Source organism: Conger conger, chromosome 6 (assembly GCF_963514075.1).
Source record: "Conger conger chromosome 6, fConCon1.1, whole genome shotgun sequence".
Lineage (NCBI taxonomy): Eukaryota > Metazoa > Chordata > Actinopteri > Anguilliformes > Congridae > Conger > Conger conger.
Window position 1 is genome coordinate 31,725,081 of NC_083765.1, and position 13,328 is coordinate 31,738,408.

The window sequence follows — 13,328 nt, forward strand, 5'->3', positions numbered from 1 at the left end:
GGCTGGAACGCAAACTGACCGATAGAGACAATGGACCGGACCTATCCGTTGTATAATATACATTAGTAAACAACTCATTAGTTAAATGTATTTTCTTCCACCCTGTTAAAATGACAACAATTAGCCGGGAGCAGTTTGGCCCCGCCCTCCACAGAGCGTGCCATCAGGCTCACATGCCACTCATTGGCTGCCACGCCCATGGGGCACTGCCTGGCCCATCAAGGCCACACCTCTGCTTCTGACACAACGGTTATTTCTGTGCATTTCGGATTAAACTAAAGGATGGTTGCTGTAATATTTCATCAGCCATAAAAAAAAGAGATCAACTGAAAACCGGGAGCAACATGCTGAATATAGCACAAACAGAAAATTACTGTTCATAATACAGTAATAATGCTGTTAGAGCAAGTGGAATTACGTCTCTTTCACTGGCTACACAAGTCGAATGTCAGCTACCTTCTTCAGTCCACAGTTATCCAGTGTGTCTGTGCACATAGTGGAAACTCCGAACGGTAGGTTTCTAGTCCTGCAGAAACATATTCAGTATAATCTCTACCTAATATAATTATTAAACTGAATGTTTCACCTGAGTATTGCAAAACATTTAATTTGGTTAAATGACAATAATTTCCTTTAAAAAAATTAAGTATTGACTGCTTAATTGCTAAAAGACAAAATCCATGCTGGCAGTGTAAACAATAAAGAGACTACAATGTGGATGTCTTTCCTTTCTCTGTCATTTCAAAGAAGTGTGCATTACAACAGCAGACTGTTTATATCATGTGCTTTTTGTGGGGCCACAGGTTTAAATCATAGATGCTCTAAAATTCCAGGCAACCTCAATTTTGTCTCGCAGTAATGGATCCTGTTTTGCTGGAAATTAGATATCAACAACCCAGCACTCTTTATCTCAGGAAGAGTAATTTGTTTGTGCTGTCCTGGGTTCAAGTTGGAACCCTATCACCCAGCTGAGAGGAAATACATTTCCTCATCCACTTGCTCTGTGCCAAACCACTTCAGCGCTGGAGAGCAAAGATGTCACCAGAATGAGTTGTGCTTCTGTGTACCCACGGATGTTGTGTAATAATCAAAGTGCAGGTCTCTGGTCTATGAGGCCATAGAACAACATGTCCACAATGTGTACCTATTCTGTCCCAGCAGAGATGTACTTTGGACAAGGTTGAAGCCTGCTGTGTATTTTCAGTCATTAAAACTGTTCCATGTTGTGTAGCGCTGTACATGTTGCTTTACTCCGACCAGCCTCATTTCTGAAGGAGTGTGCTCATGTTTTTAGAGGGCAGGTGTTGACAGAGGAACATATGGGAAGATAAACAGGTGTACTACGATTCCTCGTCATGCACAATTTTATGCATTTGATTTCTGTCAGCATTAATTGGCCAGCTTTGCTCCATCTCTAGATGATTGACAGGTTGCATATAGGAAGCTCACCATAGCACAGGATGGGGGAGGGCGAGGGATGCTTTTGTGACATTTGTATTGATTTGGTAAAAAATAAATATAGAAATACAAAAAGATGCCTAGTTCACGATTGTATAAAGAATACATTGTGCTAAAAAAGGAAGCGTTCTTTGTGTTTTATTTCCATTTGTATTTGTGATTGGTGTCTGTTGGGATAAAACTCTTTACACTGGCACATCCCGGAACTGATGGCTATTCTGTGCAATTGCACTTTTCAACAGTCTAGGGATGTTCACCCCAGTGTCCTGGCCAAATTCCAATGAAACTGACTACATCTGACCACCTACACTGTAATCTTCCACAACATCTGAATGGCTGCCCAGCCATTTTGTGCCTACTTCATTCAGTAGAGCTCTCAGTTCACCTACCAATTTAAGCAAATGTTAAATATACCATATATACAATACTCAGGTGATATTTGTCCTCAAGTCATCAAGCTTTTTAGAAAAATCGATTTTTGTGTTGGCTTAATACTGGGCATTAACATAGGTTCAGCCTTTTACACAACCGTACAGTTATGACCAGTAGGTCTTTTTCTTGAATTGAACATTTGGTTAAATATTGAGCTAAGTATAGATTTTTTTTTTTTTCTTTGGGCTGAAAGTTTTTTTTGGAATTTCATGAATTCATAATGCACATAGAATCAGAAACTAGAGAAAACAGGAGCATTATTCCCTCCTGAAGTTTCAATTTTGAAAAAAAGATGTTTTCTTTATTTCCTCAGTACGTCCTGTCTTCATCATTCATTCCAAGGGCTTAGGGGGTCATGTTGTGCAGCTGTCTACAGAAACTGCCTCCTTTTTGGGTTTGATATACAGGTATCTTATGCAGTCAGTTTGTCAGGTAGGGGGCTACAGGCTTACAGCATGTATTTTATTAGTTTTCTTAAAATGATATTAATCTGTGGAAGTTGTGGTGAAATAGTCAAATGTCTGCACTGTCCCTCAAATGTCATGGGGAAAAAAAAAATCCTGAAAATAAATCACTCCCCTTCATTTTAAAAATGTTCTTCTAGTTTCCCTTGCAAAGTCATCTGTTTTATATAAAATACTGACTTTTTCACCAACAAAAAATTGTAAAATACCAGGGCCCAATACCAGGGAAATGATTATACATTATAATACAGCAATAAAAACAATTATTTTAATACCTCTCATCACTGTAGTGTCCATTGGAAAGACATTGAAGAAGTAAATCCTATTTCAATAGGAATCCTGGTTTCTGTAAGCCAAAACATTGTTGCATGTTGATTAAAATGAGTTCACAATATAAACAATTGTCAAGACACTGCATATTGATCCATGTGTTCACATCAACAGGGGTATGAAAGCATCATTTCATCATTATCCTAACCCGCTTATCCTGAACAGGGTCTGGAGCCTATCCCGGCATACATTGGGCGAAAGGCAGGAATACACCCAGTCCATTGCAGGGCACAAACACCATTCACGCAATTTAGACTCTCCAATCAGCCTAACCTGCATGTCTGTGGGAGGAAACCGGAGTACCCAGAGGAAACCCACGCAAGCACGGGGAGAACATGCAAACTCATGGGGGGCCGGCCTTTATTTGTCCGAATCGACCACGCCCCCGGCTATTATCCGAGGCTGGCTTCAAATAGAATCCCGGACACAATTTGAGGATTTACTGTAGTATAATTTGTGAAACAAAAAATAAAATAACATAAAATGAACATATTCTTATTCAGTCCTTCGATTTCTGCTTTTGTAATGTAATAAATGTAATGTAACAATGATTAGCCACCAACCAATTCTCAGGATTGCACGGAGAAGGAGCGACTGTACTTGTATGTTTTTGTTTTCGCCTTAATATCAGCAACCAATTCAGACCTAAGAAACTGTATAATTAACTGCTTTAATTACTTATTTAAGTGTAGTGTAACAACAAAATCCAGCACACCCTGTGGCTCTCCAGGACCAGGAGTGAGGACCACTGCCCTAAAAGCTTCGATAACACCACTCTGTAGCTTTCTTATTCTGAACAACGGGAAACTTTCATCCCCAGCCCATCCAGTGCACCAGTGCAGCGATTGAGACACTACTGCAGACAAATGGTACTGTGCACTATGTATGCTGTTTGTGTTACAGATATTGCATTTATCACCTGAGGATGTTCCGACATTTGTTTTGACCATATTATTTGCTTGCACTTAGACTGCACTGTACTGTGCAGTGTAAGTGCAAACACTGTACTAAACACAATGCTGTTTTAATTTATTACCATTTGCACAGTCATTAACTGCTCAACCTTTTTAGTTTCAGCGACCAGGCATCCACACTTCCGGCAGTTGGAATCCCATTGGTTTCAATTCAAAAAGTCATTTTCCATACCACACACAAACCTAGGATATGAATACAAGACCTTTATTTCGCATGGCATGCATAGCGATTTCTGACATAAATTGGCCATAATAACCATTCTTGGCAGACTTTAAAAGTGTCTAATTAAGAACAATTAACAACTCCTGGCATACACAATGGGTCCCTAGCGCTGAATCTGAAAAGAATGTGACTTGCTTTGATCGAGGTATTTAATTGAGTTCCTGACTGTGGTTATTAAAGATCCCACAGCACACAAGTAGTAGGGGCTCTCCTGTTCAGATAAACACATCTGCATAATCTTTCCCTGTGCAGTCGGTTGGCTTCACCATCCCTTGCATTCTTTACCCGTTGTATTTACCAGTCTCACCACTGCACAACAGTACTGTTCTCAGTTGATGTGGTTATCCCTTGTGTAGTCTTAACATTCTGTATACTCCCCTTGTCCTAAGGGTAAATAATGACCCACCTTCACTAAACCCCTAAAATAAAGCAACTTCATTGAATTTTAAACACCAAATCTATTTTGCATGAAGAAACAACCAGTCACTCATCATAAACTTTGTCATCAAATTTCAAGTTGAAAAAAAGATCATTTAGGGGGTTTCCTCTGCTGTTAAACATCTTTGACAACACAAGGGTTAAATAAAAGTTATTTAAAAAGCAGCTTGATTATGAGTAGTAGTTGTCAAGTACATAGGTTGTCTGTGCTTCAAAGAAGTCAGTGGCCCATGGCTCAGTAGTAGGGTGTTTATTGTGTTTCATTACAGTTATCTGAGATGTTTTGAGGGTAGTTACAGTAGTTTGTTTAGGCAAGACTTGAGGTTGTTTGTGTTTTTCCTTGGTTACTTGACCATTAAACAAGGAAAAACACCCAGGTTGATAAGAGAATAGTTACTATTTGTCAAGGACACTTGCATTGATGCTTCAAGGGAGTTGATGTAGGGTATTTGTTTGGTATTTGTATTTGTTTATATCCTTCTTATAGGATTTTAAAACCACTCAATTAAGAGAAAGAGAGCAGTGTATACTCAGTGAGCACATTATTAGGTATGTATGAGTGTATAATGCAGATGCAGATGCAGATGCAGATGCGAGTGTATAATGCAAATGCATAGATTTTTTTTTTACCAAGTTCACAATTTAAACTTCTGCCTGAAAGAGATAATAATGGTTAATCCTCTGGCCTGACAAAGGTGAATATCTTATGGCTTACATGAGTTTGCATTGCAAATAGATTTGTAATATACTACATTAAAAATGTCTTCTCATAAATGGGAAACACAAGCTATATATGATAATATTGTAGAATTAAGAAGAATAGAAATAGCATGCCTTCAGGTTGCCTATTGTAGCCAATTGCTTTTCAAAGGCAGATTTCAAAGTAAAACAAAGTATCCAAACCTTTTTGTAAAAGTTACTTCAGAAAGCATATTGATTTGAGTTCAGCTAAGTGCACACCTCTTGTCTTCACCCAGCCAAACAGCCAGGTGGAAGTAAAGGACCTTTTAAGGTTGCCATTTACACTTCGATTTCAGCATATCTGCATTGCTTGCCCACCGAACCGAAATGCCCTTGAAGGGAAATGAAAGCCTGTCCATTTAGCTGAGATTTATGTGATGCAAAACTCTCAAGCCTAGTGGAACTATTTTCTCCACCGGGTTGATGGTAACGGGCAATTCTTTTCCTCACAACTCAAAGACCACTTGTGCAGGATTCCTTGTGAGTGTAGTGAGAGAGAGACAGTATAATCTATTGTGAACATCTCACTATAAACTCTAAGTATAGTCAAATGGGATTGAACCTCAACCACAAATGCTCTTTAAAAAACAGTAAACTGCAGTCGAGTCAAACATCACTGTTCAACTTATCGACAAACCAAATGTTTTAATATTATTCACACCACCTACATTCATAGAGCCAGGCAGAAAGTTAGTGTGCCCATGCATGTTTCGCTAGAATAAATAAATGATATGGCCAAACATGGGTAATTAAATATCCTCAAAGGTTTTGTAGGATGACCTGAGCAGTGCTGTTGCAGAGCATCATAATGAGGGAATGGGAATTTTGTGGTGCACATTTAGCACTCTGTCCAAACAGCAAAGGAGATTACTGGTCCTTGTGTCATTTGGTTTCAAAAGCAAACTGCAGAGACACACATCACCCCGGTTGATTGGTTGAGTTCTGGAGCGTCACATTTGCCAAAAGCGCACTGTGGAGAAGGCTGCCCTCCAAAGCATCTGTCAGACAGGAGCTTGTGTAATAAAAGGCACGGTCTACAAACTTTCCCCAGATGTCTCCTGCCTTTTCCCTTCTCCAGCTCTGGCACATAGACTGCTTGCATGTTTGACACTGGATGACACATTCAGAGATTCCCTGAGGACAACTTGCCCTGGTGTTCCACAAGACAGAAAGCACAGGCAGCAGAGATTGGGATTATGGAAAAACCTTGGACAGACCTACAGACAGATAGCTGGACTACAGAACCTCCTCCTGACAATGTTAGGAAAGTGGAATATCTATGGTAGCCAGCCATTACAACTAGCATGTGTGATATAACTCCAGTTATTATTACTCCAGTCTAGTAATAAGAGAAATGGCTGTACCATTTCAACACAAATGGCTGGCACACTCATCGATCAGAATTTAGCTAAATAAACATTGGATATAATTATGATACTAACAGGTTTGGACACTTGCAAGCTCTCATATAGCAGGCAGTGGTTTGACATGCATCTTCAGGGTTTTGCTAGTGGGGGCACAGGCTGACCTGAGAGAGAATTACCAATTAACAGCATGTGCCAGGTAAAGGGGTTTGACCTCAATAGGGTCAGCACTCATCCGTCCTGGAGATTTGTGGGAAGCAATAAGATTTAATCTGTTTCTTGTCCACATTGAGAAGATTTAAAGATATTTAAATCAATCCTGTACAAGGCTCCTGCCAAAATGGCAATGAAATGGAATAAGTTATCTTAAATATATTCATTAAAAAGTGTTCTTTTTTTAAAAGTTTTTTAGGTTTTTTCTAGAGTTAGGGTATGAGTTCAGATTAGAGTAGAGTTAGGGTTAGGGTTTGGGTTTGGGTTTGGGTTTGGGTTTGGGATATTATTTTTTAAGCAACGTATCAAGTTAACAAAGCACCAGCACGCAGTGCTGTGCAGTCTTGTACACCTGCAGCAAATTCCTTGTGTGTATTGTGAGTCTCTGGGGACTTAGACAATTAAAAGCAAGGCCTTCAGATGCTGGAGGAGGGACAAGCATTTCAAGGACACAGAATTATCGTGAGTGTTTGCTGAATAGTTACCCAATCAAACCCAGATGAGGTTTTCCTACTCTTTTAAAATTCCACAGGAACAACCACTTTATTTATGCTGCTGCATTCACTTGAAACTTTGTTGTTTTTTTCTCACAAACCCATAGCTAATAATTAGTTTCAGAGTTTGAATGAAGGTTATATTGACATAAACTGCATTTACATTAAATCAAGTGGCTTTGGAATGTCAAATATACATTTTGTTAGACTTGCTAAATGAAAACTGGAATTGGATGCTGTCTGGAAATGTTAAATAGCTAGTCTAAACATGAAGAAAGTATTCCTTTTTTACACAACTTACACCAGGGATCCATTCAAATACAGATCATTCTCTTATGGACACTTACTTGAAGTCATTCTTAACAAGCCTGGCACTGTTGGTTTGTTTATCAAGAAATTCCACTTTCCCTCAGGCAAAACAACCTAGGAACACCTGCCTTGGTGGATGTGTTACACAGCTGGAAGAGATCACTTTTAGGGGTATGAGCTTTTAGGACATGACAGCATGTCACTTCATTCGCATGCATGGGTCCCAAAATGAAAGAAAATTTTGCAATAAAAAGGATGACTCAAAGCACGCACCGAGGGGCATTATTTGCAGCCAGATTATGGTTGTCAATACTACTCTGCCCATATACAAACACAACAGTGATGTGGACAAATATTTGCTAATTAACCGGAAGGGGAGGAGAGATTGTCCCATGACACCATGTTAATGTGACATCACTTCAACCCCAAGGTCCACTCTGTGAGCTTTCTGCTAGCAGTGCCATAGCAGCTGCTATAGATGGAAACACACTGCAGGCAGCTGTTTCCTAGTGCCTGCTTTAGTAAAATACTAACAGCAAAGTGGTTTTCAAAGAACAGTAACTCTGCTTTAAAGAGCACCTATGTACTTAGAAAGATTGCCTGACAATGGTGTGCTTTTAGGGACAGGCGTTACCAAACCTGGCTTTGAGTTCTCTTCAGGTAGTCATCTACTCCCTGCGTCTATACTAGGTATATCTGCCCTTTGATTGTGTTGGACTGGGAGCTCTTCTAGCTCCGAGAACCAGAACATAGTTTAGTTTGACCCTACTTCAGGTCTTGTGTTGATTAGTGGAAAATGTCAAAAGAAAGCTGACAATGCCCTTGTGTGTCGTTCAGTGTCCTAACTTCATTAAGCAGCCCTATGGTGCCTAAGGTTAGCCAAGCAACCTGGTGAAACATACCGTCAGCTGTGTTCGAAACTGCATACTAGCATACTAATCGTATTTAACTGCAGGCTGACTTTCACTGTAATGTAGTGTGAGCAGTACACTTAGTATGCGGTTTCGGACACAGCAGCACCTGAACAACCGTTTCAAGTGTGTGAGGGCGGAGGGATTTTTATTTGTTGCCAAGGAAATAATTTACATTTCACACTTGCATTTCACCAGTATTACACTGACCAAGGCCTCATATTTTTAGGTTGATATCTGTGACAGCTGTTGAAGAGAATGCCAAATCCTAAAGCACTTAAAGTAAACATCACTGGTAAATCACCTAAGTGTTTAACTTTTATATATTTAACTCTGCACCGTAGCATTCAAACCCGAGTCAGACTGAGTTAAAGACTGACATTACGACAGCACGGACTAAATTAGTGACACACAGACGCTCTGCGTAATTGCAATTAAGTGGAAGCAGTTCTGTGACAGCATCAGAATTAATGAGGAGCCACAGGAACAGATGTATCATAATCTTCATTGGTACACCATCCAGCGGTGTGGTCGCTTGTCGTGCGGAGGCGCAATCGTGTCCGCTGCTGTAATTGGGGGTGCGCTGTCTTAATCAGTGGAATAATTAATTACACGGTTAATTGACCCAAGGTCGCGTCAAATCGCTCATCTCGCGGAGACTGCCTTTCTAGACCCACGCCACGCATCGCCTCCATCAACGGACGTCAGGCGCTAATGGACCTCGGTGGAAAACGTGGCTCATAAATGCTGATATTCATTTATTAACAGAATTAATCACCACGCAAGCAACAGGAAACTGCAAGAAAAACATGAATGTCTCCTAAACGTATTCATACGAGTCAGACTGAACCCAGAACCTGTGTTGTGATTACTTTTTATCCCATTCCAAGCCATGATCAGGAACATTCAATACACATTACAGGAGAAAGCAGACAAATTTGTGACACCTGTCAGTCATGCTGTCATGTACTGGCCATCCTGCTGTGTCTAAATTAGCATGTCAGTCGAATCAAGTAGCTTCTGGTCTCTCCCTCCCGGATGCGATTCTACCATGGTACCAACTGATTATAATACTGAAGTTCCATGGTATGTACGGCCAGCAGATATATTGGCATCAAAGACAGATTTATTATAAAACCCATGGCAGAAAAGGGCTATATTCTCAATATGCCTCTAAAGAGCTAATGCAGGGTATCAAAATCCAGGGAATCAAAAGATGATGTCATGCACACTTTCTTGCATTTGTAAAAACATAGGTATGTCTGACTCCTTTAGCCATTAAAATGGCAATATCACTAGACATAAAAACATGAGGAAGCTAGAAGGTCATTAAGGGACATTAATTACACACAATTATATCTGGACCGCGGAAAATGGGGCTATAGGGAAACTAAAATGAAAGGACTCAAGACTCAGGACAGCTGTTCTGCAGTAAGTCTAGAACAGCTGCTTCAGTTTATGGACTGTCAGCAGAACGTTAGACAAGCAAGCCAATGGAGAGCAACGTCTGCCAGGCATTTATACTCTTATGGGACATTTCTGTTCCAATACAGACGTACTTCTCAGAACTCATAAGGCGGCAGGCAGATTTCCTGAATGTTTCTCAATGAAGACTCCTCCATAAGGCCACAGCGATACTTCCACACAGTGCAGAGAACCACCTGGTGCGTGGGAACAGAGGGTCCAACAAATGCTTCAATTCACATTTTAGAAAAAGGTACCGAGATAGATGCCTGATACCGCAATTCCCCAGGAAGAACTGGCAGCCAGTCTGACATGTAAAATATGACTTTTAGTCTTGGCATTTGGAAAGAGCACCCCAGAACACCCGTTCACGTTTAGTGTCAATTCAACTGGGCCCAAAACTGGAACCTGCAGATAACCTTGGAGACCGGTTTAATTTTAAAAAAAAGTTTATATTTCTTGGAACATGACACTTAAATGACTCGAAAAGTACAGTATGGCTGCTTTCCCAGACTAGTGTGCCGGAGACCATATTTCAAGGGGCACCAATTCTAATACTAAGATTAAATAAAGCTTTTATATTTCGATCATGTGGGCCTGTGGTGCAATTTTAATAAGGCCATTTCAAATGTAATTTTCTTGCAGTCAATCAGCCGCACGCATACATTGAAATGATCACTTACATGGTGGAAAACCCCTAGTACTTTTTTGCTCCAGAAGGTCCATCTATCATGAAGGTGTTCTATCATTCTATTCTTTTTCAGCACCTACTTCAGCAAGAGAAGGACCTTATACAATCAGTTCCCTGATTATATAATTGGCAGAGTTCAGATTTAAATTATGTGTAATTCCCTTCAAAGGGAAATAACTGACGGACAGGACTGGACGCAGCCCACATTAACATGATTGAAGAGCTCTGCTGTGTTTTTCCCGGGGTTTAAAATAAAGCCTTGATTCGCGGAGTGCTTCTGATCCATTTTAACCTTGCGTGTATTTTTCCTCAAAACCACTTCCAGATTCAATCTTTATTTTTTCACCCCCCCCCCAAAACATTTTGATTCAACATTTTCCATTTATCTTAGCCGTTAAGGGTCCATGGTTTTCATTCCGCCAGCAGCCATACACACAGTGGGACCCAAGGCGAATCTTTCACATTCGTATTCATCCGATACCACACCACAAACACAGCCAGGTAGCAGGGCTCTTCCTTTGTGATAAAGCTTTATTGTCCAGATGGTTACAGTACTATGAGGCCAGTGGCTGGTCTGAGACACACGGACACTATGGGACAGGGTGTTAAAAAGCGCATGCAGACGCACGGCACACAGTGGGCTGGGCAGCTGCGGCAGAGGGGACACTTAGGTTACAGGGGGCCCGAGCAAACTGTTTTGACAGGACAGCTTCCGCTATGACCAGAGCCTTACCGCCATGCAATCTCAGAGTAGAGCTGCTGATCTAGGATCAGTTATCCCTGTCCACATAGCAACCTTCTCAGTTATCACCAACAAAAGGCAAACCCAGATCCTACGTCAAGATTCCTACTCCAAGAGGCTTTGTGAGCACAGAACCAGGAGAGCGAAATGCCACAAGGGAGCAAAGACAGGTGAATGCTATGAGGGCGATGACCTTTGGCGAAGACGGAATGGGCTTAAGTAAGAAAATTGAGTTAGGTCTTGCAAACTTGGCTTTAATGCGAAACTGGGTTCAGTCTAAGGCTGCAAACCATCATTAGTGAGCACATCATTCAGTCTTGCTTTCCTCTGGCCTTTAAAATTAGAGCGCATCAGAGGAGGCTGCAGTAACTGGGTTTAGTGCTGTAATAAACTACTGCATCTAAAAGGCAGAACGCCATTTTGAAAGGCCGCAAGCAAGGTTAATTTTTATGCGCACAGCTAAGTATTAAACACTGTGGTCAGTTCATTTTGGCCAGTAGGAGAAACGGTGCATGCAGGTCTATAGGACACGACATTAATAATGCACTTTGGGAAGGCTGAACATCCAGTGCGGGGCAAAGTACGTCTCTGTAGCTGATCAGTGAAAGGCATGATCTGGAGGCAATGGTCCGGGAAGCCAATTAACCCATGACTACCTATCTGCGCAACGGAACGGTCAGAAGACTATTCCAAAACCAATGAGTCTCTTTTTGGTTTTGGTTTTTGGTTTGCAATCCATTCACAAAAAATGCCAGTACGAAACTTAAATGGGATTTTGGTATTTTAAAAAAATGAGGCTTTGTTTGTTTGGGGGGAAAAAAAACCCCCAAAAAAAGTACAATGCAGTCACTAGAGGCAGAGCAGTATTGGTTAGGCAGAAATGATTACACCATTGGTCAAGCTGAACTACATCACCTATCATATGATACAGTTGGAATAACATACTTTGGCAACTCAAAAGCAAAACTAAAAATGTTATCCACACAAATTAATTTTTGATTTAACTGGAACCTGCATAAAGGCTGACTTCAAACAGTTATACAGTGAATGAACGGTCGAATGCCTTGCAGTTTAGAACACCTATCGATGTGATATTACATATTTTATACATGCCCCACATAAATATTGAATTGAAAAAAGTAACCACAATACAGGAGGGTAAATACACCTTCCATTCATTACGAGACAGATACATTAGTATTTGCGTAAGCAGTTGTTATGTAGCAGCCCCTGCAGTGTGCAAGTGATGGATCAGAGCTTGAGCCTGTCCCCGTGTGCAAACCGCTTTGTTCTGTTCTGTCACTATCGCTCTTCTGCGCGCATCAAGATCTTTCACAACTCATCCTCTAAAGCCAGTTTGCCTAGGAAACCATGCACTGCCAAAAAACCTTTGGACTTTTAAAGAAATGTCTACCCTAAGATCAATTTCTATCAAAATGAAACCATGAACTACGCTTAAAGAAAAGAAAACTTGATTGGAAACAACAAAAGAAGTCGTGTCGGCAGGGTATTCCCGAAGCTGACTGCCCTTATCAAGGTGACCAATGTGAACATATTCTTGGGCCTTCCTTCATCAGTGTAGTGTTGCCATGGTTCTGGCCATGTCCTACGTTTAACAGAGGGCTGGGAGACGGAGAGAGAACCGTAAGGGGACTTGAGGGGGCCTGTAATTATGCGCATACATCAGACAGACACGCAGACAGACGCGGGGCCGGGGGGACGGGGCTTATGTCAGCAGCAGGCGGTGCACGCGGTGGAGCTCAGGCCGTGAGAGGACGAGGCGGTGGACCTGCTCCTGACCTCGAGAGCAGGGCACCATCACCCTCCCCACTAGCACTGTGTCGCCCCTCTTCTCCTCCTTGGCCTGGGGAAAGACAAGATAGAGAGAGTCTGAACAAATATCAAATGCATTTGCATGCCATAAGCCTGTGTTTAGTTGATTTGAGGTCATAACAAACAGTGCTGTCAGACTCGACGCTGCTCCGCGTTCCCACAGTCTTCGGGTGTGTTTGCACAGGCATGCGAGCGCTCAAACGGGCCTCTTCCCTCCGCCATCTCAGCCCGTCCAGAGAAAATATTT

General features: G+C 41.3%; 1 protein-coding gene across 2 annotated transcripts in view; it reads right to left on the bottom strand.

The window, feature by feature from the left end:
• Positions 1–11,019: 11,019 nt before the first annotated feature.
• dctn1b (dynactin 1b) overlaps positions 11,020–13,328 on the bottom strand; it is a 56,729-nt gene continuing 54,420 nt past the window's right edge. For both annotated transcript variants that reach the window (XM_061244306.1, XM_061244304.1), the window contains one exon: positions 11,020–13,112. In XM_061244306.1, the coding sequence (XP_061100290.1) occupies positions 12,975–13,112 (138 nt within the window). In that variant the 3' untranslated portion in view covers positions 11,020–12,974. The remainder of the gene's footprint in view (positions 13,113–13,328) is intronic.